Raw genomic sequence first — 26,954 nt, forward strand, 5'->3', positions numbered from 1 at the left:
AATTTTTTTATCTTGATGACGTTGAAGTTATTTCTGAATAATATATTTTGCAGGTTTGTCATTTATCAAATTTTTCACACTTACGTCATTCATCAATTACGTTATATAAATATTGCATTAATTGATTTTATTTTAATTTTACTCAGACGTTACCTAAATATATTTTTCTCAGATTGCGCAAGAGGCATGTTCAGAAGGTACCACGTGCCGTAAGTATATTTTAACTATGTTTTATTTTTTGAGCAATCACGTTGCTTATTGTTCTCATTTGACTGTTTCGATATCCTATGATTTTATTTTCCTCCGCTTCCCTCTGCAGCACCGCCGTCGACCGACCCCTACCGATGCTGCTGCTCTAGCGAGCAGCGTCTCCAGGTTGCGTCCATACCCTACACACACACGCACGCATACATACACACACACACTGATGCCTGGACACAAACACACACACCTAAATACACACACACACTCGTGATTGCGGAAAACATAATTTGAATTCAAGAAGTAAAAATTCAATTTTTTTTATTTATTTATTTATTTTTTTTTTTTTTTGGTTTAGTGCATTTGTACAGATAACAGCTTTTATTTCTGGGGCTTTAATAGAGCTTCTTACGGGGTGTTTAAATTTACTCCCTTGTCCCCGGATGAAAATTTTTGTATCTCAATTCATCTAAAATGAAAAGTCTTAAAGTTAAAAAAATTAATTATGTTTTCTTTAGCCCCTAGTCTTTTGGATAAAAGAAAACATGCTGGGATAAAGGGAAACAGGATTACGTTCACCAACAAACAGTCATAACATCAAATGCTTCGTACTCTCAGTCTTGGATGCAATGCACAAAATTCAATCTTAAATTTTTCCTAAAGAAAGGGATTGATCATAAGATGAAACACTAAAATTCTATTTATTTTTACCCCCTAGTTTCTTTGATTAAAGGAAACACTCTGCGGTAACGTGAAATATGATTTCATTCGCCAACAAAGGGTTATTACATCAAATGTTTTATACCCATTTACTCTCAGAAACTGTGGTCTTGGACACAACAAGCAAAGTTTAATCATCAATTATTTCAAAAGAAAGGGATAGATCGTAGTTCAAACAATGCTATTCCGTTTCATTACACTCCCTAGTATCTGAGATAAACGGAAACACGCTGGGGTAAAGGGAAGCGGGATTTCATTCGCCAACAAGGATTCATAACATCAAATGTTTCATACCCAGTTACTGTCTAAAAGTATGGTCTTGGACACAATGCACACAGTTTAATCATCAATTCTTCCAAAAGAAAGGGATAGATCGTAAGTTCAAACATTGAAATAATGGTTATTTTTACCTTCTAGACTCTAGGATAAAAGGAAGCAAACTGTGGTAAAGGGAAACATGATTTCCCTCGCCAACAATGTCATAATGTCAAATGTTTCAAACCCAGTTACTCTCACAAAGTGTGATCTTGGAAACAATTCATAAAATTCAATCTCTCAATTCTTCCAACCATGAAAAAAGAAAGTGAAGAAAGGGAGGAAGGATCGAAAGTCGAAACATTATAGTTCTGTTTATCTTACCACAACGGACGCAAGCTTATGAAAAACATTGCTCTGAATTATTGTTTACAGGATGAGAGAGTAACAGTGTCTTTCAGAAAGGGTCCCCTTAGTTCAAAATGACCTAACAGATAAAGTTAAGTATATAAAAGTGAAAGAAGTGGTATGTTTGACAAAAAGAAATAGAATTTTTTATTCGCCGAATTTTGAAAATATTGGTCAAAGATTAGACAATGGACATTAAAGGGCGTGGTAATCAACAATGTGCTTTAAATAGTGTATTAAAGTACATTTACTGAACAGAGGTCAAAACATATTGCTTTGAGTTCGATAAAGCTATTTTTTGAAAAAGTAACAGGACGCAAAAGAATGGTAATTCTCAAAGTTACTCGCTGCAAGAATTCAGGCATAAGCATCAGTATCAGAAAAGACGAGTCAATGTGAAGTCACTCACTGAAATAATTGGGGCATTAGCATCGGTCTAAGAAAACGAGCTGATGTCTGCTTCACATGACTTCCTTTTACTCCATGTCATTTCCCCATTATTGGCAATTTTAATGTGATTCAATAATCTACTCTCTAAATATCACCAACAGTGGCCAATTTGGAACCAAATTTTAAAAAAAAAATCGCCAAATTTGTCGCCAAGTTGGCGACCAAAATATTGGCGATATATCGCCAAGTGTCCGGCAAATTATAACACCACTTGAGTTTTTATCGAAATTAACAATGATTTCCCCCCAAAAAGGGGCAAAAGACCCTTTTAGAAACACCCGAATGCTGCCAAAAGGGGAGGTGTACAACTAGACCCCACTAGGAGTCTGCGTACCAAATTTCAACTGTCTAGGACATACCGTTCTTGAATTATGCGACATACATGCGCACATACGCACACACGCACATATATACGTACATACAGATGTTACGAGAAAACTCGTTGCAATTAACTCAGAAATCGTCAAAATGGATAGTTCGCGTGTCTATACGTTTTTAGGCACTTATCCACGTTTTGTCGAGTCGAAAAAAACACTCAACATTAATTCGGGGGTGAGCAAAATGGAAATTTAGGTCGATTTTTGAATGAAAATTTTTTCGCGAATACAATACTTCATTTTTTGTAAAAGGAAGTAAAAAAGAGTAGATTTGAATTTCTCCATTCGGCTGCGTTTGGTTACTGCTGTGAAAGGTCACCATATCGAAAACATACTAATGATATTTGAGCTCTGTTCATTAAGCACAGTTTCATATACTATTTAAAAAAAAAAAAAAAAAAACGTGCGACTACAGCGCCCTATAATGTCAAATATTTGAACTATTTTTGAAAACTGGTGTAAAAAATTCCAGACCTGTCTATCTACTATAGCATTTGTTTAACTTCTTTATCTCTCATTATATTTCTGTTTGATCGTTTCAAAGTGGGGAAGACCTTTCTGAAGCAACCTGTAGTTATTAGTAGCACTAGACTGCTATGGGAAACTAAAGCGCAGTGTGTGCTAATTCTTCATTTTTCATTTTTTTCATTACATTTTTGTCATTCGTTGAACGTAAGTTTTTTTTGTAAAAGCCTGTTTATTTAGTTTCCACTGAAAATAAAGCACGAAAAAGCGTCAAATTTGAATTCTTTTTTGTCATTGGCATGGTATTTAAAAAGCCTTTCTTTAAGTATCTCAGAAATTTATTTTTTCAGATACTAAGCATTAATTTCCCACGACAGATGACTTTCTGATTATGTTTATAATTGCTGTTATTTGTGAAAGGAAAAGCAATCCTGAGTTACGTTTAATGATAGCTGATGCAAGTGAATCTTCCTTTACATCATAAGACGTAGCGGACTATTTGCTGAACCAATCAAACTACAATATCACACTATTTGAATATATGTGCTGTTGGTCGTGATAATTTTATACCGTACAGAACTAACAGTTACGATTTCCGGGGGTGAATTTCGAAGTTTTCGAATAGCAATACCCACTCTGTCGTTGCTCAAACTGATCAGAGTATTAAAAAACTCGAATGACTTTAAAACGATTGCCGTGTGACTGAAATTGCATATGTAAAGTATTTTGAAAAAAGACTATTTTAAACGACTGACTGGATGAGAGAGGATTATCTTTGCGTATCTAAGCTTCTCACTTTTTTCCATAAACTTAAAAATGGTAGTTAATGTTTTGAAATCCATTTTAAAATATTTAGGACACGTTTAAAGTTTCGTAAGCACACCAGCGCAATTTCGCAGAGTTACTAGGGATGTTCAATAAGTAATACGACTAAATTTATAAAAAATACAGACCAACTTAAATCTTCATAAGTTACATGGTTTTTTTTTAAGATTAACTTCTGCTGGACTAAATGCATTTATTCCAACGTTGCATACACTTCTTAAAAAAATTTTAAGGTTAAGTTTGTGACAGATTATTCTAAACCACCTCTGCAGAGTTTAGACATGCATTGTTGCTTTCAAAATGTTTTTCTCGTAATGGTTTCTTAAGTGAGAGGAAACAGCCTAAAATCACTGATGTAAAATAATTCTGTGATTTCCCTTGATGATAATAGCAGCAGTGTTAATCATTGTTTCTGTGACGGACGTTGAAGGTTGTCCCTCACGTTTAATATCTTCCACATTTTGCCTGCCTTCCTTAAAAGCTTTATGCAGCAAAAAATACTGACTCTAAACATTGCTTCATTGTTGAAAACTTCACGTATCATATCAAAGGTGTCCGATGTTGATTTTTGCAAACGAAAACAAACTTTATTCGCATAACTTTGTTCCGACGACGCTTCCGTTTTGACAACTGGCTGCGTCTTGTAAGCACCTACCAAGTCTGTACGTGCCAGTTATCGGTAGCTTTTGCTAACACATACAACAGACATTTTTCGTGCCACAGAAATTAAGATTACAATGAGTGGTTTCGCGGCAGTAAAGCTAGTCTTATTTCTTGTAGGCGCAGGCCAAGATGCTTCAATTCAATCACGTTATACTCAGGAACATGAGTCTGTACGGGCCATCTATCGGTATCTTTTTTTAATACAAACAACAGACATTTCTCATGCCAAAGAAATAAACATTCCGATGCGTGGTTTTGCGGCAGTAAAATTAGTCTTATTACTTATTAAACAACCTACGTAGACAGTAGTAACAACACTGATCACAGAACACCGCGTATAAAGAATTAAATGGGATAAAATCCTTAAATAGCTGTGTAAAAGATCGTTTCTCCATTCAGGAGCTTGAACGTGCCAACGAATTTTATTCGTCTAATGTCAATCACTCCAACGCCATGTATATTGTTAACACACGTATCAATTTTGGCGAAGAAAAAGTGGTGTTCGAAAACCTTCAACTTTTGTCACTGTAACCGTAACCATGAGCGCTAAATTGATTAAAATCTTCACACTATCCAGCGATTTTATAAACAACTAGTGGTACCCGCACGGCTTTGCCCGTAATAGAAAATTAAAAAGGTTTTTTGGTTCGCCTGTATATTTACATATAATGTATGGTGAATTTTCTCGCCAATTGGCTTGGTTACGGTTTCACGTAATGATAATTTCGTTTTTTTCTCGTCCATCTAATGAGAATTTTGTTCTTAAAATTGGAATAGAAAAAGAACCACATCGAATTTTCGAAAACTCGCTTTGAGGTGCACATCCCCATGCTACAAACTAACTTTGTGCTAAATTTCATGAAAATCGACCGAACGGTCTAGGCGATATGCGCGTCAAAGAGATCCTGACAGACAGAGATCCGGACAGACATTCAGCTTTATTATTAGTAAAGATGAGTATCTTCAAACCGCATACGAATACCTTCAATGTCTTGCTTCTTTGCTTTTAAACTTAATAGTAATTCTATGATAAACATTTAAACTTCATTTATCTAAAAGGAAAAGCAAGTGCATAATTATAGTCTTTACTGACATTTACTTAATATGATAGTTTTTAAAGATAGTGCAAATTATATAGATATGTCTGCGATTTATTATTTTATTTTATTTTCTATTCAACGAGAGTTTTAATTTAAGTATTGACAACATAGATATAAATCGATTTTCAAAAAAATTACAAGTAAAATTGCATTACATTTCTTCTACGTGTATTCTAGCAAGGCTTATACATCTTTTGTCAAATGTCGGGAAGCTGTTAAAAACCACTGGCAAGGTATTAGTCGTTGATATCAGCGTAGAACGTCCTAAAGCGTCTATGGAAAAGGGACCACTCAGGATGTCAATCTTGAAGAATAGCGGGCCAATCAGTGGTTGCAAATCCGCTATATTCCTATCACCCAAAATTCCAACGAATTATTTAACAGGGTGGGTCGATTTTGACTTTTTTTTTTGTAATCAAAAACGCCTGTGGTGGGAAAAGTTGTGTATTGGCATCAAATGCTCGCATAAAAAATTTTTGGAAATCAAAATATATTTAGATCCCCCGCCAGCCGCTTAAAGCTTGGCCAAATATGTAAAAATCGACATTTTTAAAAAAAATTTTAAAAAATCTTATGTATAATATTTTTAATCGCCTGTGGTGGGAAAGTTGTGTATTAACATCTAATATTCATTAAAAAAAAATTTTTGGTAATTAAAATATATTTATACCTTCTGCCAGGTCCATGAAGTTTCGCTAAATATGTAAAAATTTACATTTTTTTAATTTTTTTTTTCATTTCTTATGTATTTTTTTAATCACCTGTGATGTAAATAGTAAATAGTAAGACCCTTTGTTTGTGAACAAAATAATTATCATATCATATTACATATACCACCCCTGCCGGGAATCTGAATTTGCGCGTTTTGCCTTTTTTCCTTGCTCCTTTTGCTTAGTTTTAACTGTCAAAGAGACAGATGGTGTGATTCCTCCGAATGTTTATTTTTCTTCTTCTCTATGATATAATGAAACTATTTGAATCACCCACCCCAGTCTGACAAATCGGCCTGTTCTTGGCACGTAGTCAAGCATATATGAACTAAATAGAAATCGTAACGAAAAACTCAGAGCAGAAGAATTGGTACAGCGAATGAAGTGTTATCAAGCATATTAGACTATTTAAAAACAACTCAAGTATCTACTGTGGATTTAATTGCAGTAGGATCAGACAGAACAGCAGTCATTACTGGAGTGAAAGGTGGTGTAATAAGACTGCTTGTGCTGCATTTAAAAAGGCCGTTGCAGTGGCTCATATGTCAATTGCACGCCAATGAGCTACCTTTACGCTATCTGTTACGGCATCTTGATGGAAGTACTACAGGTACTTTTACATATAATGGTCCTATAGGGAAGCTTCTTGGCACATATGAGCAGCTTCCAATTGTCAACTTTAAAAAAATCGCTTTTGATTTGCCAACAGTTGATACAGACGGACTAAGCACTAACCAAAAATACTTGTATCAAATATGTCAAGCAATATGTTCAGGAAATTGTTCAACATCACTGTCCACCAAATCACCAGGAAAGCTATCTAATGCTAGGTGGCTTACAACAGCAAACAGAGTACTTCGTTTGTATGTTGGTACAAAAGAGCCATCGCTGGAAATAGGGACTATTGTATAATACATTATAAAAGTATGCAAAAGTTTGGTTTTTGATTAAAACTGAGTCTTCATGCACAGCCGGTGCACAGCGTCTTTGAGAAGTTATCCACTGCTCAAGATATCTTAGCAATGATGTGAAATCAGTAGTTGACCCTGCTATACAAAGAAATGTTTTTTTTGGTAATCCAGAAAACCTGTTGATAGCCATGATCAACGACACACGATCCTCAGTAAGGAAATTAGACTACTGAACAATCCTGAAGGCCTGAAATCTTACCAATGAAACTGTTCGTGATTATGTCTTTCCACCTCTAAATTTTCAAGCAAAAGACTATACAGAATTGATAAATTGGCAAAATTATGTCCTTACAGACCCTCCACTCACCAAACATATACCCAATGCGGAACTTGAGAAAGTAGCTGAAACGGGTGATGTTATTGAAAGTGAGTTGTGAAATTTACCATGTCATACACAAGCGGTAGAAAGAGCAGTTAGGTTGGTGACAGAAGCATCTTTATCTGTTTGTGGCGCAACACGCCATGATGACTTTATACGTACAACATTGGCTTCCCGAAAATTAATGTCAAAATTTGAGAACAAAGCAATGTATAAGGAGTAAAACTTCTTTATTACAAAAAACTCCGAGGTGAATTCTTAGTCATTTTCCCCTAATACTTCGGGTAAATGAGCGAAGAGCTGCTGTAAAACTGCGACGAGGACTTCTGGTACTTTAATTTGTTATACCTATGTTTTAATCCTAAAGAGTTAGTATAGAAAAATAAAGTATAAAAAATGCTTAAATTAAAAAAAAAAATGTTGGATAAAATTTTTGCTTTAAAACGTCAAAATTTTAAAAATTATGAAAATATTCCAAATTTCACCGGTTGAGCGGAGCTTGAATATTATTATTATTATTACTTATGAGTAAAGAATCTTACTAGGCAATCATTTTCACAACGGGTGATTAAAAAAAATCAAGCATGAGAAATTTAAAAAATAACAAATAAATGTCAATTTTTCCTTTTCCATATTTGGCGAAATTTCAAGGGATCGGTGAGGGATCTAAATATATTTTGAATACCATATATATATATATATATATATATATATATATATATATATATATATATATATATATATATATATATATATTTGTGTGCGTGTGTGTGAGTGAGCATTAGATTTCAATACACAATTTTTCCCACCACAAGCGATAAAAAATATTATACATAAGATTTTTTTTTAATTAAAAAATGTCAATTTTTACATATTTGGCAAAATTTTAAGGGGTTGGCTGGGGATCTAAATATATTTTGATTTCCAAAAAAATTTTTATGCGAGCATTTCATGCCAATACACAACCTTTCCCTCCACAGGCGTTTTCGATTTCAAAAAAAAAGTCAAAATCGATCCACTCTACTACTTAACCCATCGCAAACAGTATTATACGGTGATGCAGTTTCAGTAGACTTCTAAAACTCTTTGGTATTATTATATTGTCTTTTTTGTCACGGTTGACTTCGACTTTCAGCCGAGACCACTGATTAGGTTTGAAAAAATGCATTAGAGCCATGAAAATTAAAGTCTTTAATTTAATGCCAAAGAGCAGCTAGATCGACTGCTTTTTGTATTATACACATCCAAAATATCCCTACCTCATCGCTTGCATACCATATTTGCTCATGCCCGCTCTGCTGCAAGTATCTATGTCAAGTTGCCACTATTTAACTTACAAAAGTCGTATGTTAAATGTACTTTTGTTGAATATCTCTATAGATATAAACAAAACTGATTGAAATTAAATGTAAATTTAAAAATTTTTCTTTATGCAGAATGTGGAAAATCAACTCAAGGACGAATTATTGGTGGAGAGCTAGCAAACATAAATGATTATCCTTGGCTGGTAAGTAAAGATGGTCTTGAAATCAAAGAAACAGAAGGTTGCACGACCTTTGTTCTTTATGAAACTTGCAACTACTTACTAGATGTAAAATGTCACAGTTAGAATGAGGGTGGCATAAGTTCACAATAATATGAGTTTAAATTTCAAGAAACGAACAAAATCCCTTGAATCTCAAGATTCAAGAGCGAAAGATTCATTATTTCTTTTCTTTGTTCAATCCCTTGAGATTTAAGATATTCAATCTCTTATATCTCAAAAGATTAAATCTTGAAGTTCTATCTGTTGAGATAAATCTCTAGATTCATTTCAGGAGAATGATGATCTCTGGGATGGGATTATCATCAGGTACTTTTTTTGAAACGCATGTACTTTTTTTTATTATGCAATAACTCTCATAAAATTAACTTGAAACTTGTTTTAAAATACCTTAAAATGACTTTCGAAACGGCCGATCTAAAATTTATCATGGGTTTATTCAAAGAAAGTGAATTACATGCAAGGTGTGTTGCGAGTGAACCCTAACCTCTCCAATGGAACATTTGAATATCAGTGGCAACGGACCCCCCCAATTATATCACTATCATTCTTACTTGAAAAGCAACTTTGATTAGTGCAGTTTTATGTGTGCTCCTAGAGGGCACCATATTTTAGAAATTTGTTATGCAATCGATGTATTTAATAGATGAAGTAAAGAAGGAACCCAATCCATGCTTAACTTAATTTGGAATTGTTTGTTACTTATACCGCTGTCATAATAACCTGTCCATACGTTGAATAAATTATTTTTGAGATTATATTTTTAAAATACCCCCCAAAAAGTGGAAAACTACTTAAAAAAAGATGTTACCAACTACTGAAAAATGTCAGTTTTGCAAAAAAAAAAAATAAAAATCCGCAGCAAAATTTGTTATATTTCCTAATTTATACTTCGTTTGCTTTGAAAATGTGTCAAAATTATAATATGTAATATATTGCAATAAATTTTTGGCATTCATACCAGTTTTTAGTTATAGCTTGAGTGCGAAAAATATTACAAAGGTGTGATGACCCTTAAAAAATACTTTAATATACAGCTGGTTTATACAAACCCATCTGATATAAACACGTTATTGCCTTCAAGGTATTTATTTTTAAATACTGTTGTTTTTCTGTTTTTTTTTCATCAAAGGAAGACTAACGAGGCAAAGGTGCCATTGTGTTTTTGTTGCGTTTATAATTTGCGCCATATAGGGTCTGGTGGGGGAAAGTGGTCAATGGGGGTAAAGTGGTCATACGTCAAATAAATGGCTATAGCTTGGAAATAAATGTTCGAATGAATGTGAAAATTTTATTTTAGAGTAAGGCAGTTAGAAACTACATTTTGAATACAAAATTTTACAACTGGCAAAATTTTATTTGGTAAAAAAAAATATTTTGCGTAAATATGAAAAATTTTAAAATCTATACACCTATTTTAACTTTCTTGGGAAATTTTGTTTGTTAGAATTAGGAATTGATTGACTTCACAGGAAGCTTCCTACATGTCCCAAGAACTCTTACTCATTAGCAGTTAGCTGAATCTATTTTAGATAATTTTTTAGAACAATTTAAGTGAGATGGGGTAAAGTGGTCATAATATTAGGCTTAACGAATATTGTTCTTCTAATGTCACTGAATGTTTAAGTATAAGGCAGATACAAATTAAATATTAGTTTTACTTAATATGCATTGTTTTTACAGTAAACGGGGTTAAATATACGACTATATGAGTATTTATAAGCATAAATACTCGTGTAGGCACGTACATAGGCGTATTCAAATAAATGCGTCAATAAATACGTATATGGGTATCTGCAAGCATCTTTTATCCATACAGCTATATATCCTACTATAAATGTATATGCTCGCTTATATTCGCATATACAAGAACACTTATATAATCAGGTATACACGTAATATACGCGTACCTACTCGAGTAGACACTTACATACAAGCATAAGAAATACAAGTATACAGGGTGAGTTTAAACACTTGAGCACATTATTAAAAGGTGTTAGAAAGGAGGATAAGAAGCAAGAATCATAAGGAACATATGGTCACAAACACAATGCTGACGCACTACATGAACGCAAAGCCAGAAACTGATGGATGCAAAAAAAGTCACAAATTTATAATACACAAAGATAATTTTACACAACATTTTAGGTCTTAAGAATGTTTTAAAGCGATTGATGAAATTTGCGGATTGCAGCTGTAATAATGCGTCGCATTCACAGATCACTCTCTGTTGCAATAACGAGACTTTTGAAAAACTTTCATCAACCGCTGCGCTTTTGTTGCGATACGTGTATAGAGCTACTACAGGCCGTAACTTTTAACAACTGCTCTATATATTTCTTAAAAACTAAAATGTTACGTAAAATCTTCTTTGTGCAACAAATGTGTGCCCTGCTTTGCATCCATCAGTTTCTGGCTTTGTGTGCATGTAGCGCGTCAGTGATTATAACTTCCTTATGAGATAAATAAATACCTTTGTGCAGAATAGTAAAGTCAGACCAAACAACGTAAGTAGAAGTAAGTAGAAGTTGCTGTAATTTACAAATTTGTGCTTCTACTTACGTTGTTTGGTCTGACTTTAACTTCCTTATGATTCTTTGCTTCTTATCCTCCCCTCTTACACCCCTTTGATTTTTGCCCAAGAGCTTAGATTCACTCAGTAGGCTGACATGTATATAAGCGTATATTCTCGTGTATACATACATATACTGGTATATGCACGTAAATGTACTTATATACGTCTATACAGGTATATAATCATATATTTACACGTATACATGCGTATATACTCGTGCTTCCATATTATATATATGTGGGTAGACACATACAAAGACGCACTGGAATTAACTCGTGTATACTCGTAAATGTATGTATGTATGTACACTTATATATGCATATATACGTCTACTGTACATATATATACTCAAGTATGCACATATTTTCTCGAGATACAACTGCATTCGCGCATATGATGTTCGTTTATACGCGTATACACTCGTATATACGTGACACGCGCATAAACGTCACACGTTTATACACGTGTCACGTATGTACTCATGTAGACACGTATACACGCCTGTAGGTAATCACATATACATGCTTATATACTCATATATACACGTATATACTTGAGTAGGCACGTGCATGCATGTATCTGATATATACATGTATCTACTCATATAGGATCGTGTTTACTCGTGTATAACACGACACGAATATATTCATGTATACACTCATACACTCGTAAATATACTTGTAACTATAAAAACAACCGAAATATACAAGTTTTAGGGTTATTTATAATGGTTTTGCATCTATTTTTAACTATAACCACTTTACCCCATGCTATGACCACTTTCCCATACCCCATAGGGTAAAGTGGTCATAAAAACATAGGGAAAAGAAAGTGCTATAAAACTACTTAACTCAATGTTTTTCTTTCTAAAATGCAATGTACCGTGTTCTTTAATAATGCAATGTAAAATAACAACAAAAAAAGTTAAAGTGTTTAAAGAATTTGTTGTATTTATCATCCACCTAAGTTGAAAACCTACGATTTTATGACCACTTTACCCCACCAGACCTTATTTGTTGAAAAAAATTTACAACGTTTTGATATTTTCTATTAATGATAGATTAAATTTTTATAATATTGAAAGTTTACCTTGGTATAGGATTTTTCGTTGATTTGAAATACCTTTAAATTAAGATACATTATGATTACCGTAGCAAAAAATCGGATAATTATAAAACAATTTAAAATATTTAACTACTAACATCTGAACACCTACAGGCAAGAAATAGAGAAATACTATTGAGTAAGAAGGTAAAATATGGTATAACAACGAATGATCATGAACATAATTTACATGCCCAGTAACGAATATGGCACGGCTGCATCGAATTCACAGCCCACCAGTTAAAAGTCCGAATCCTAAACGTGGAGGATCCCAGTTCCCTGCAAATTTGCTTTTATATTTCTTGCATTGGCTTTTGTCGAATGTTTATTTTTTAATCAATAATCTTACTTTTTTGCAAAGGCAAAAGAGTTTCCTGAAATCCTCGAAACACGTTTCTGCAAGTTTGTGCATTTTAACTTGTTATATTATATTTTATCTACAGTGAATACTCTGATAAATATGTGTAGTGATAGACATAACCTGTACTAAACTTCAAGATGGTATGACACTTTGATTGTATGGGAAATAATTATCATTTTTAACTTTCGCAAATTTGTTAAATGCTAGGCGTATGAAATGTCTAGCTGTTCTTCCACGTTGAACGAACCCAACTTCTACTCTAATCGGTTCACGCCAAAATATTAATAAAAATACCTAGCTGTATTATTAAGAATAACACAGTATTGCACAGGGATTAAAATGTGATCAGTCTGTAACAGCTATTCTCTTCACATAAGGATCACCGTCGCATGACGGTCACAGATCGGCAACGTAAATTCATCAACAGCTTGTAGTCACAAATGTCAGTTCGAGGCGACGTCACAAAGCGGCGTTGCACTGACTGATTCAAAATGTCACAAGGTAACTAACTGATCACAAATTAATTGTTGAAGCGTCGTTGCAATTTAGTCACATGTAATATGTCCCAAATACGTTACATCGCTACTCCTGTACACTGTTAGAAATTTCATCTTAAAATTACGGTGAAATAACCGGCAGCAGTGTGTCCGTCTGATTAACCGTAAAGTTTACGGTTAGGGTTGATACTTCACATTTACGGGTTCAAAACCATTTTCAACTAAAGTGGTTAAAAAACCGTAAACATGTAATTTTACGGTTTCTAACCGTATACAGCTAGCACGGTGAAAAACCGTAAAAACCACAATTTACGGTTTTGTAACCATATTCAAAAAATACGGAGAAAAACCGTAAATACAACATTTTACGGGTTTGTAACCATATTCCACTAGTACGTCAAAAAAACCGTAAAGATACCACAACATAACAGTTTACGGTTTTGTTACCATATAGGACTAGTATGTTGATGTACCGTAACTATACCACTTTACGGTATTGTGACCACATACGATTAGCATGTGAAAAACTGTTAATGAAACACTTTTTGTAACCATTTAAAATGTGCACAGGCACCTAATTACTAGTATTCACAGTAATTTAACCCATTTGGTCAGGTTTTATAGTATGTTAATTAAATGAATGGATCTCTTTAGTCTATTAAATTATAAATACAGGTAAGAAATTAATTCAAGAGAGAGAGAGAGAGTTTCCTTTTAGAATTAAGGCTTACCATTTCAACTGTAACAGTTACGGAATATTAAAAATAAAGGCATTAATTAAGAGAATATTTTAATTGACTTCAATTTTTTAAAAATCAATAAGTAAAAACCCAATAGATACACTACACAGTACTTACATGTTGTTACACAATGTGCAAGATTGATTATCAGTATTTTTTAATGTATAATTAGAGCTGTGGTTATATTCAATAAAAAGTGATTGAAATATGCACTAAAACTATGAAAATATGCAGCAAAAATGAAAAAAACAAGCAATATTTTAAAAAATGCTCAGAAAACTTGTTACTTCTGAACTAAAACGATTGGATCTTTCCAATCATTCACACAAAAAATGGTAAGCAATGGTTCTTCAAGGTCGGCTTCTATGAGACATGGCGAAACAAAAATTACTTCTTAAATTTTTCTATGAGACATGGCGAAACAAAAATTACTTCTTAAATTTTTTTTCAAAGATAAAAAAGGACCTAAAATCAAGTAAAAAACCCAGCAATAAACATTTATGCATTCAAGTGCACTAACATGAAAAAAAAAAAAAAGAAGCAAGAATCTGCAATTGCATATGCATTTGAATGTACTACTATGGGAAGGTATACCTGCAGAAATGATTTTTTGAGCTATGTGAAAAAAAAAGTTTTGAATTCCATACCAGCATTAGGGAAATGCTGAAATTTTACATTTTACTCGAGCTCTATTTTTCGAGTTCCAACCAAATAAACAAGCTTGTACAAAAAAAAAAAAAAAAAAAACTTAAGTACAGTAGATGACAATAATGCAAAATTTGTTTACCTCCCAAATGACAAATTAATCCAAGCTCTCTATTATTGAAAATATTTTAAACACAGAAAAAATAAGAAACCTTACGTGGAGATCTTGTTTATTTTAGAATTTGAGCAATACAAAATAATTCACAAATACATATATACAACATAACAAATGTATTACAAATCGCAACATTTACAAATAATAAAAATCCTCTTTTATGTCTTGGACCCAGGCATTGGATTTATTTCCACAAAGCACCTGAAACATAGATTAAAATTAGCCATGTAAAACACAAGCCTAATATTATGGTATTCTGAAACTACAAAATCAGTTTCTGTTAACATTAAATTAAATGCAACAGCAAAATCACTTTTCATCTTTTCCAATATTTACCTCAATACACAATAGAACATACTGGTTCGTTAGGAAGAACGTAGCAAATTAAATATGCTTTCTTAAGGCATAACTTGCAAGTTAAAATACATCTGCAGCATTATTAAAAAATTCAGTTGCATTTAAAGCACATTAAAGCTAATCAAATAAAGTACATTCATTATATGTACAGTTTAACTCTCTTAATATGAAATCACGGCAAAAATGAACGTTTTATTCGTTAAGTTTGGTTCGCTATCTAATTACAATGAAAATTTCACGCATAATGCGTAATTGCAAGTCTCGGCTAAGACGAACAAAAATTCCTGACCTCTTACTAAAAACGTTTATGGTTGAATACTGTAGTATCCTTTTCTAGAAATTATTCATTACTTTGCAGGGGCAGAAATAAGAAAAGTGTAGTCACTGGTTCATGGGACCAGTAACTAAAATATTTGACAGGTCCGAGCAAACTTTCACTGGTTCGTTTACACGTCCCAATTAAAAACTGAAAATACTTTAAAATTTAAAATTACAAAAAATTTAATACCTATATTTTTGCATATTCTAATTGAAAAATATAATCTAAGCATCATTTAATTCAAAAATTTATTCCGAGATGAGTTAAAACATTTTTACATCATCATAAATAGAGAATCACATTAAAAAAAATTATGAAAATCAAATTGAATGAGGTATTAAACACAAAATTTAAACAAAATGCAAGGAAGCAAGCTATTGGACAGCAGAAGCACACATTTTTCTTCTTTGTCCACTTTCCAGCCATAATGTCACTGCTGGTATTGGATTAAATAACTCGATGTCTACAGTATCCAAATTTATCTGCATTAAATCATTGAGAGTCTGTAGACAAAGAGCTACGCCCCACACCTGCTGTTACACCACAGAAAGCACACTGGTCAGTGTGACTCAGTTTCTCTTTCCCATTGTGTGTGTTTGTTTCACCTCCCCTTATCATTCTCCTTTGCTAGATAACTCCTTGCCTGACGCATGCGCAGAAAGGGGAAGAAACAAATTTTCTTCATCATGAGGATTGAATCATCCCGATTGCGATGGCAAGGGCCGGTGGTCCGATGGACCAGTGATAATTATTTCTTGGTGTTCCGAGTCATATTTCACTGGTCCTGGACCAGCAGACCACTGTAAATTTCGAGCCCTGAACTTTGTTTGGTAGTAGAAGTCCTATCGTGTATCAAGAAAATATAGATTATTTTGCATAGAAAATACAGTCCGTACATTTGTTGACCCGCAGAAATTGCAATTTATACGGAGATAAAATTGTTCGTCTTCCATTGCGGATTACAACCTATTCCGTGATTTTCGATACCATCTTCCTTTTTCAATATTTTCCAAATATATTCAGAAATAAATATCTTGTTTCTTATAAATGAATGTGCTAAATGTACAATTCGTGCAGCAATATTTTTTAAATGTAGAGCAGCATTTCTTCATGTTTTTTTCCCCCCACAGAATCACTCATTCACAGTAGTTACGAATAACTGCTAATACAAACAAATTCATAGCTTTTTGATACTTCATATTAACCGAGTTCAACTGTATATACAAAAAAAAAGTTTGCTATGCAATTTTTTTCTGAGAAAAATAATAAAGCCTCAGACTTTATTTTTCACCTTGCTTGCAAAAAATAATTTTAAAAATTGGAAAATATACTAAATAGAACAAATAAAAATTAATAAAATTTCCTCTTAACTATTCATCAAAAAAAAAACTCCTATAACAGATCTTTTATTCTGCTAAAAAAACAAAGCCCTCACTTTGTAAAATTTAAATACTAACCTTATGACAAACTTTTTTGTCCTTTGTTTGAAGAGTATACAACTGTAACTGACACCATTAATTCCTCTTTTAAGTCCACAAGGATATTCTATAAAATGCCCAATAACTTCAAATGACAAAGCAAGAAAAATCTCGAATAATTTATGAAGTAATTTCATTTCAGATCCTTAACTTTGTTACCAAGACTTTTTAAGCCATTGAAAAAAGCTCTCTCTCACTCCCCCCTCCCCCCAACCCCGACATTTTTGAAAACAACATTTAAACAGTGATCCAACTTTTTCCCAATGGTTTTAAAACTTGGATTTTGAATTTTTAAAACTGATTTTACATATTCAAATTTTTGGCATTATTTGCAACAATATATAAAAGTAACATTAATCACTATAGAAACAACATTGCTACTTGGATAGAATGTTATTAGATTTATGTTATTAGATTTATATAATATCCTAAAGAGTTAGCCTATTCAATTGAAGAATTATTTTTAGTTTTACCTTGAATAATTTTTTTCAAATGTAAAAATAACTGTTAAACTTTTTAATGCAAAAAAAAAAAAAAATGCAAACTCCTGGTTAGAGTTAAATTGGCTTTGTCACAGATATAATTCAAATTACGGATGCACCGAAGATTCAGTTTGGTCGATTGTACTTTAATATTCAGCAACGGAATACTGAAAAAATTTAATATTTGACAAATGGAGACCAAAAACATATTTTTTGAAACAATGAATGAAAATTATAGTATGCAAATTCTTATTAATAGTAGTATTATCACACTGAAAGTAAATTTAATGCAAGAGAAAATACTAAGCTCAAGTTGTATTGCTTTTTCAATTTTTCTTAAATCTTATCACACACCTCATTAACCTTACCAAGGACGTGCCCAGAAATTTTGGGGCCCGTCACAAATGATTTTTTCTGGCCCTCCTCCATATTGTTTACTCTTATGTCCCCTACACATATTTCATCTCTCATTTTAAAAATCTCAGGCACCCTTCATGCTCAGGCTAACAGGTGTTTCTCTCTCTCCTCCCCCTGTGCATGCCCCTGAACCTTACTCTATTACTAAATCCATAAAATACACCGCCAGCTCAGTCATTCCATTTGCGGACTGCAGTTTCGTGCTGATTAGCACTCATCAGCCCAGAATAGGAAGGGACTGAGCTGGAGATGGAAAACCCCCTTAAGGAAGCCGAGAGTGCCAAACACTTCTTTTATATGAGCTACCAGTTTGTTTGGCACTCTTGGCTCTCTTAAGTTGTTTTCCACCTCCAGGGCAGTCACTTCCTAATCTGGGCTCATGAGTGCTAATAAGCACGAAACTACAACCCTCGAATGGAATGACTGTGCTGGTGGTGTATTTTATGTATTTCTGCCTTAGCTCTGGCTCTAGGGCAGTAATTTACTGAAAATTACTAAATAATTTAAAAACAAAACAATAACCAGAAAAATAACGCAGAATATTAAGTTTTTATAAAAATGTTAAAATAACATTTTAACTATATTCAGTTGATACTCAGTATACTGCCTATTCGGCAGATAAACCAGATATTTGATTCGGCTAATTATTTCAGTATTCTACCATCAAATAGCAAACAAATGTAAATATCTGACAATTGGTAAACAAACACATCTTTCTCTATGGAATGAAGAAAAGTTACAGCAGTTGAAAACCATAGCCAAACTACTATTATCAAATTCAAAGTAATTTTTCTGTAATAGAAAAGCCTCAAATGTTAAATTAAAATTTTATTTTTGCTTTTTAATTTTGCTTAAATTTTACGGCACATTACATCAACCCTACTATCAAACTCATTTAATTATGAAACAGTAACCAGAAAAAAAAAACCTCATAATATTAAGTGTTTAAAAATATATAATTTCAAAAATTAATCAAATAGGTGATTAATAATATATAACAACGAAACACTTGGATATTAACTTTTCAATATTTTAATTCAAAGATTAATAATACCAAATTTTTAGGCATTCTACAAGATTGTCAAACAGATATCCAGAAAGAGACTAATTGGAAACAAAAAATAAATGAAAATACTTAGTACCTCTTAAAGTTTGCAAATGCATCATTGATGAGTTTTTCCCAATGCCATCAACTGTCCACAAATTCTTAGGATCTTACAACGGATGTCTATTAGGTGAAAAGAAAAACACTAGTAAGTCACATAAGGATTAAAAACATACTTTAATTATTTATATCATAAGCATATTTTTCATAATTTTAAAATGCTTCATCTGTTTGTAATACAAATACAAAAGAAAAATTAGATAGCAAAACTGATTTTTAATAATTCTTTTTTTTTTAATTACCTTTTTAACTGTGCATGCACAGCTCTCATGGCATTGCTCGGAGTCATGAGATTTTGAAAATTATAGGACATTAATTATAAGTATTTAGTTTTTTACACTTACTTTCTCATAAAGTATGGGGGAATGGGGGCCCATCAACCAAACTGACAAGGGGCCCCCCTTTAACTCTTGGCGGCCCTGCCTGCAGACAAGCCGAATATTCTGTTCGGCCAATTACTTAAAAACAACAGAGCCTCGTAATTTGAAGACGCTTAAAAGCAATTACTGCTAAAATGAAATACATTTGACGTAATTGCTCTTCTGTTTGCTGTTGATTGTTATTTGGATCAGTGATGTTCCTACCAATTTTTCTGAGGGTATACTCCCAGTAATCCATTACACACAAAATGAGTAAGCGTTACATAAATAATATGTCATAATATGAAAATTTTTGAAGCTTGAGATTGGGAAGTATTTATAAAATGGACGAAGTTATTTATGAAACGAACGAACTCTTTTATTCGAGTTTTTTAATGTGGTCCCTATCCACCACAAAAAGAGGTTAGGATGTATTTATCAATTTATACTCATCTTAAAAGGGTAAATATTTTTCAGTGTTATTAACTTATAACTGCGTTGGTTTTTGCAATGGGAACGACAAAAGAAATTAGAGTTAGTGGAAATGCTTTGACAAAATATACATGCCCCCCCCCCCCCCATTGTTGGCCAAAAAAAATATGAATTTATATCTTACGTCAATAATTGTACTTACCAGTGTTTCTGCTTGCAGTTGCATTAATTCTAAATTTTTTCATTTCAAATTAAATTTGGAATTTAATTTGCAATTGCAGGTGAAACGCATTGAGGCATTTAGAAAGAAACACCTTCCCCATAATTTGCCTTATGGAAAGATATTCATTAATTTTGGATGTTTTAGCATTTCGCTAAAGCTTTTTTTTCACATTTTAGCTTTTTTGCTAAAAAGTTTTGAACTCGGCTTAAACTCTAGTTCTGACTTAATTTATTCGAAAATTTTCTCTGCAAAAATATTGGGAAAGCTAAACAATATTATTCAATTAGGCTGGGAACTTGAACACTTGCGTCTAAGTAGAAGTATTTGGTTCCGGGAGGATTTTTTAAATTCGTATAAGTGGGGGTTTTAGTTTATCCGTTACCTAATAACTTATTTCTTAAATCTTACGACACATTACATTAACCTTACTCTTACTTACTCATTTATACATAAAACAGAAAAAGTAAAAAAATAAGACATCATGATATTAAGTGGTCATAAATATGAAAAGTCAGCTTATTACTGATTTTTCATACTTCAAATATCTAAAAGTTGATTTACAATATAATAAATACTGCTAAAAAGCAATCTAATTTAATTAATCACAGTGATCCAAGTTTAATAATAGTCATGTTGCAGAAACATTTGGTTTCCTGCAAGATTTATTTACATAACATTACCATGATTGTACGCTGTAAAATCATACATCTGAAGCAGTAGATTTTCAAATAAATAAAGGAATTTAAATTTGTGCAGAATTGCAGATGAACTAACCAAATTCGACACATATCATACTACATGCAATATGGAAGACAATTTTCAACCGTATACGATTGTAATTCTCGGCCAAATACTCAGTATTTCGCAAAATATGGTACAATTCCTAAAAGATAATTGTTTTTTGCAACTTGAACAGTATTTTCCCTGGAAGGGATAATAAACTCAGGGAAATAGAGAGGGAAGAGTCAAAGTTTCAAATTTACTACTGTAAATGCATTCAACATTCAACATTGCTTACGTATATGTATAATCTAAAGTAAGAAAAGAATAGGTGCAGTGGCACTCATTGATATGTTATAAGTGCGTTTCAGCTCTTAAAATAAGTGTTAGTAGAGATAACATTAAGTACACAACAAATAACTAAAAATCTAATAAATGAAAAATGTATTTACCTTTCCAATAGAGGCCGCCATGCTTGCTATCATCACCCTCGCTTTTCCATTTCCGGAAGATGGCGTTGCGCACGCTGAATTCCTATTGGCTGTCAGTCGATCCGATTGGTTCAACTTTACGGTGAAATAACCGCTTTCTCAAAATACGGTGAAAATACTGTTTTTCTTTCGATTAATGGTTTGAAAACCATCTTTTTTATGGTTATTTGACTGTTGAGGCTGAATACGGTAAAATGACAATAAAATAAACTGTTATTTAACCATTTTTTCAGTGAAATTTTTAACAGTGTAAGTTGTTGCAAATATGTCATTTGGTGACTTGTGATACTTATAACTCTTAGCGACATTTTTGTAATTCTTATTTGAGAGTGATACCCATTAAGTTTATTATCGGTTTGTTACATATTTAAAGAAAATCGAACATTTTATTAAATTTTAAATCCTTTTTCGAGTTTAGCGCGATACTCATATTAACATCAGTCAGCTATAATTTTATTTTTCATCTTGTTTTTTCAGCTAGCCATGCATGTTGGAGATGCAGAAAAAGGGTTCCGTTTTAGTTGTGGAGCATCCCTTATTCATCCCAAATGGGTTGTAACTGCAGGTCACTGTGTCCAAAAGTAAAGTTCATTTTTCATTTTTGTCTTGCTTGAAAATAAAGAGGAATTTTATACTCAACATTTATTCATGAACTAGAAAATCGCCCGTCAAGGTATGATGGATGAAAATTGCTTCTACACTTGAACGAAGCAATTGCCTGTTTGGTTATATTTTGATAGTTGAAATTTTAACTCCAGTGGATGAACCTTAAACTCCAGTAGATAGCGAGCATTGTTGACCCCTTTTTCGTTTCTTCATTCCTCTGAAATGACAGTCTTACCAATAAAACAGTTAAGTTCCCGGATCCAGGCTTGTCACAATAAAACCTTTCCCTGCTCGTCGAACATCACCGAAACATATACTCAAATAAACATACCGTGGCGCGAATTTCATTGTTGATGACAACAGAAACGTTACTCGATCATTTATTATTTGCTGTTATATATGTGAGGATTGAAATATGCATATATCGACTAGCTAGAATGAGAATGATGTTAATGAAAAATAGTTACATCTCGTTCAAGTAATTGTTGGCCTTAACGGAAAGAGCCTCCGTTAAAGTTCTCTAGTGACAAATTTTTACTCAGAAAGTACCAATTTTTTGTGCAGAGCATAAACAAAGGATTTTTTAAGCGAAAAAAAATAGTTCAAAAGTTTACTGCCAGAGTGCATGCCTGATGAAATACACATTTTTGACTGGCATCATTTAGATGACACCATCGTTTTCATCATGTTCACCAGATGGAGCTCCTCCACACAATAACCTTTGCGTTAAGGACGCCCTTGAAACTCACTTTAGAGAAGAACATGTCATCAGTCGCCACTCTCATGTTGTATGACGTAACTGGTTATTTGAAATATCACGCAAATCGTGTTTACCCATTATTTTTACCTAATCTCAAAAGCGGGATTTAACGAAATCATTGTTGTATTTCCCTCAGCGCACTACGGATAGCTGATGAACATGTTATCTCACGATTCTGGAAGTTAGCTAAAATTGGTGGCAGCCATGTTAACATTTTAAACGTTGCTCTGTATTCCAGATAAATATTTAAAAAAAACTTGCTGTTGTTTACAAATCTATAAATAATAGAGCAGCTTCCGTGTTGGAACTAACTGCGGAAAATGAGCTGACAGGTGTGTTTAAAAAATATTTACCAAGGACTACTCCATAGCAAGAAAAAGTTGTACAATGGAATTCCAATTATCTGAACTCCAACATTCAACATCGCTTTCGGAATTTAAGCAAAAAATGAAGGCGATTAATTGCTGCGATTCGTAAAAAAATGATTCTGTCGATTCACGCATTTATCTTTCCCTCCGCGAACTGGTTTGGTTTTTTATTTGACACTAGTAGAACTAGCACGACGATGCCTGTGCTAAGAATTTGAAGAAAGTTCGTTCAGTTAAAAAAAATTCTCCCTCCCCCCCCCCCCCTTCTGATATGAAATTTTTCTTAAACTAAAATATGTACACACCTTTTCAAAAAACCAATCAAAGTCTTTTTGGAATTTAAAATTGTTCGTTAAAACACATAAAAAAGCTACCAGTAGCTTTTAAACTCAAAATAATCTTTTTACTGTATATTTCTTCGCTTAACGTGCCATACAACCATGCTACCGTAACCCTGCCCTTTAGCGAGTGAAGGGTTTTTTTTTTTTTTTTTTTGGCAATTTTAAATGTTTCGCTAAATACTTCAGTGTGCAGGTAAACGGCAGTACCTGAAAAAATGAGTTTTTGAAATGTTTGAAAAAATGCATTTTGAATTTAATACTAACAATAGGGAAATGTTGAAATTAGACGTCTTTTTCGAGCCTTTTTTTCAGCTGAAACCAAATAAGTGAGCTTGTACAATAAAGATAACGTAACATAGATGGCAAAAATGAAAAAAAAATTACAGTTACTGCCCTTTAGCAGCACACCACAGAGTAAGCAATACTAGAATAAAAATTTTTATAGAACAATCACAATTGAATAAATCGACAAATCAAATTATTTACTTAGATAAGTTACTATCTTCAGCTATAAGAACAAAAACAAAAAGAAATACGGAAAACAAAACCCAGTAGAAAAATCCTACAAAATCAAATTATATATTTAAATAGCGAAAGAGCTAAACAATTAATTAAACATTTAATTTCAAATAACAAATATTTCTGTCATTCTGATCTTAAAAAATAGCCTATAGCCTTCCTCAATAAATGAACTATTTATTACAAAAATAACTGTTTAATTCAAACCAGTAGCTCTTGAGATTAGCGAGTTCAAACAAACAAACAAACAAACAAAATCTTCAGCTTTATATTATTAGTACAGATAGGTTAAAATATAGAAATCAAATACGCTAAAGGAAACTTTTGGTTTTCCAAAAAATATTCCTAGCCCGAGATGCAGCCCAACTGAGGGCCACTCATTGCTTGCGATTTCCGACAAAATTTGTATACTGCTTTTTTTACTGCTTCTATATATATATATATATATATATATATATATATATATATATATATATATATATATATATATATATATATATATATATATATATATATATATATATATATATATATTTCATATTTTTAGCAAGCCTAGAAAAAAGAAGTCAGATTCAAATATTTTGGAAATTTTCCAATACGGAAGCTGTTAACTACCAATCCAGAATTATCTAAATCATTCTTTTTCAGTCACAAAAATATGCGGTAGAAGTCACTACTGTGTGTCAACAATATATGCTATTTAACGTGCTAAAGACAATAGCTCATACCAAAGCCAAATGCAACAAAATTTTTTTCAGGGAAATTTAGATTCTCCCAAAGTTAGCTAATTAAAAATATATATGTGTCTCACTGTTTCCTCTTACTGAGGTAACAGTGACACAAAATCGCATTTTGGTTTTATTTTAAATTTTTTTCGTTTGTATGAATCCCTAGTTTTATCTAGCTCAACTTTTATAATACGGAGCAAATATTGTACTATTTCAAAAAGATTGATTTCAGTGTTTTTTCATAGTAAAAAACAATTACATTTTTGTGTCTCACTGTGTCCACTTTTTCTCTATTATTTCAGCGTTCCAAAAAATGGATACGCAAAAGACGGACAATGCTACACTGAGTCACACGAAGTTGCTCCCTGTTTTTATTTGGGAGACCAAATAAAATTAGCTCTCTCAAGAACTCAAGGCGAAATTCTTGAAATTCCCGTCGCCAAAGTCATTCCAAACCCTCAGTTTGAGCCAAATGCCAGCCCATATCACCATGATATAGCTCTTTTACAGTTAAGAAAAACACTATCATGCAACAAATTCGTCAGCCCTGTGTGTGTTAGTGAAGGTCAATACATGGATTATCCAAACAGACCCGTTTTCTTGGCTGGATGGGGAAAAACTGATAATAGTCAAAGTAAGTACATTTTGATATCTTTAAAAAATATCGATTGATACAAATGAAACTTCCCGCATGCATAAAGCCCTAACGGCAAATGCATGGAACAAATCGAGCAAGAATTTTACACATGAGATAGTGAGAAGCAAAGGGATGTAAGTGAAATATTTAAAGTTTTGAGTAAAACGCGTTTGAAAATAAAGTCCTAGGTAGGCTTTCATTGAAAAGTTTTTCTAAATGATGCTGTATATTGCAGTGTGCAGGTAAATGGCAGCATCTGCAGAAACGAGTTTTCGAGATATTTGAAGAAATGTGTGTCGATTTCAATACCAACCGTAGCGAAATCTGGGAATTAGACGTTTTTTTCACGCCTTTGTTTCAGCGGAAATCAAATAAGCAAGCTTCTACAATAAAGCTAACGTACAATAGACGAAAAAAATGCAGTTACTGCCCTTTACCTGCACACGGCAGTATAACAACACCTACCAAATAGTACTATCTCTTGCCCCTAGACAGAAGAGGAGTTCACCTACCATTTGTGCTGCTTATCTCCAAATTTTTAATTTTGCCACTTATCTCCCTTTGATTATCACTGCCCATCATGTTTGTTTGAAAGCATGCACGGAAGATTTCAATGATTTAAAACAACGCACTCATCACATTTAAGGTTACAGTAAAAGAATATTCAAATTTTCTGTTGAATTAACTAGTGGATTTGATTCAATTAAATGTAATATTGGTAGGTTTTCATTAAAAGTTTTTCCAAATCATGTTGTATAGCAGCAACTACCAAGGCTACTAGTACCATTTCTAGCCCCAAGACAGAGGAGAGGTTCACCTACCATGTATACTGGTTATCTACAGATTTTTAATTTTGCCACTTGCATCCCTTTGCTGCTCACTGCCTCAAATAACATAAAGAAAGATAAAACTTGAAAGAGTTATGTTTTCCTTCTTTAGAATGCTTTTGTTTTGTGCGCTTTTACAACATCTTTAAAGCCCTAAGGATTTTGTCTAGTAATGGTACGCCCAAACCTGTTTTTACGCGGTCTTTTGTTACGGGATTTTTTTTTTTATAAATTTTTGTACGAATTTATTGTGTGCGTTGTATTAAAATTTCAATCAGATTAGAACTCAATTGACGAAATTATTTTTGAAACGAGTGAGAGGTATTATCTTCAAGAGACGAAATAGATACCCCGATGGGTGTGACCTCCCAAAACTTTCCTTATTTGGGAAATTTTGTCCGACTACTCGGAAAAAATTATCATTACTTGGTTTATTTTGATTTCTTATAAATATTAAAATTTTGAATGTTTTTATATTATTTTCTATGTGTGATTTTTTCTATCCACCCTATCTACCGCCTTAAAATAAATAAATAAACTGTGTTGCGAAAACAACTTTTTAGAACTACTCATGAAGTTTCGAACATTTTCTTAATGCGATTTTTTATGCGGACCTTATCC

General features: G+C 32.8%; 1 protein-coding gene across 1 annotated transcript in view; it reads left to right on the plus strand.

The window, feature by feature from the left end:
• The first annotated feature begins 3,267 nt into the window (after positions 1–3,267).
• The window catches only part of LOC129224900 (uncharacterized), a 64,808-nt gene continuing 41,121 nt past the window's right edge, over positions 3,268–26,954 (plus strand). The window contains exons 1-6 of the mRNA XM_054859446.1: positions 3,268–3,337; positions 6,623–6,784; positions 7,440–7,511; positions 8,901–8,971; positions 22,025–22,128; positions 25,172–25,503. Of these exons, the coding sequence (XP_054715421.1) occupies positions 3,268–3,337; positions 6,623–6,784; positions 7,440–7,511; positions 8,901–8,971; positions 22,025–22,128; positions 25,172–25,503 (811 nt within the window). The remainder of the gene's footprint in view (positions 3,338–6,622; positions 6,785–7,439; positions 7,512–8,900; positions 8,972–22,024; positions 22,129–25,171; positions 25,504–26,954) is intronic.

This window comes from Uloborus diversus, chromosome 6, assembly GCF_026930045.1.
Source record: "Uloborus diversus isolate 005 chromosome 6, Udiv.v.3.1, whole genome shotgun sequence".
Classification (NCBI taxonomy): domain Eukaryota; kingdom Metazoa; phylum Arthropoda; class Arachnida; order Araneae; family Uloboridae; genus Uloborus; species Uloborus diversus.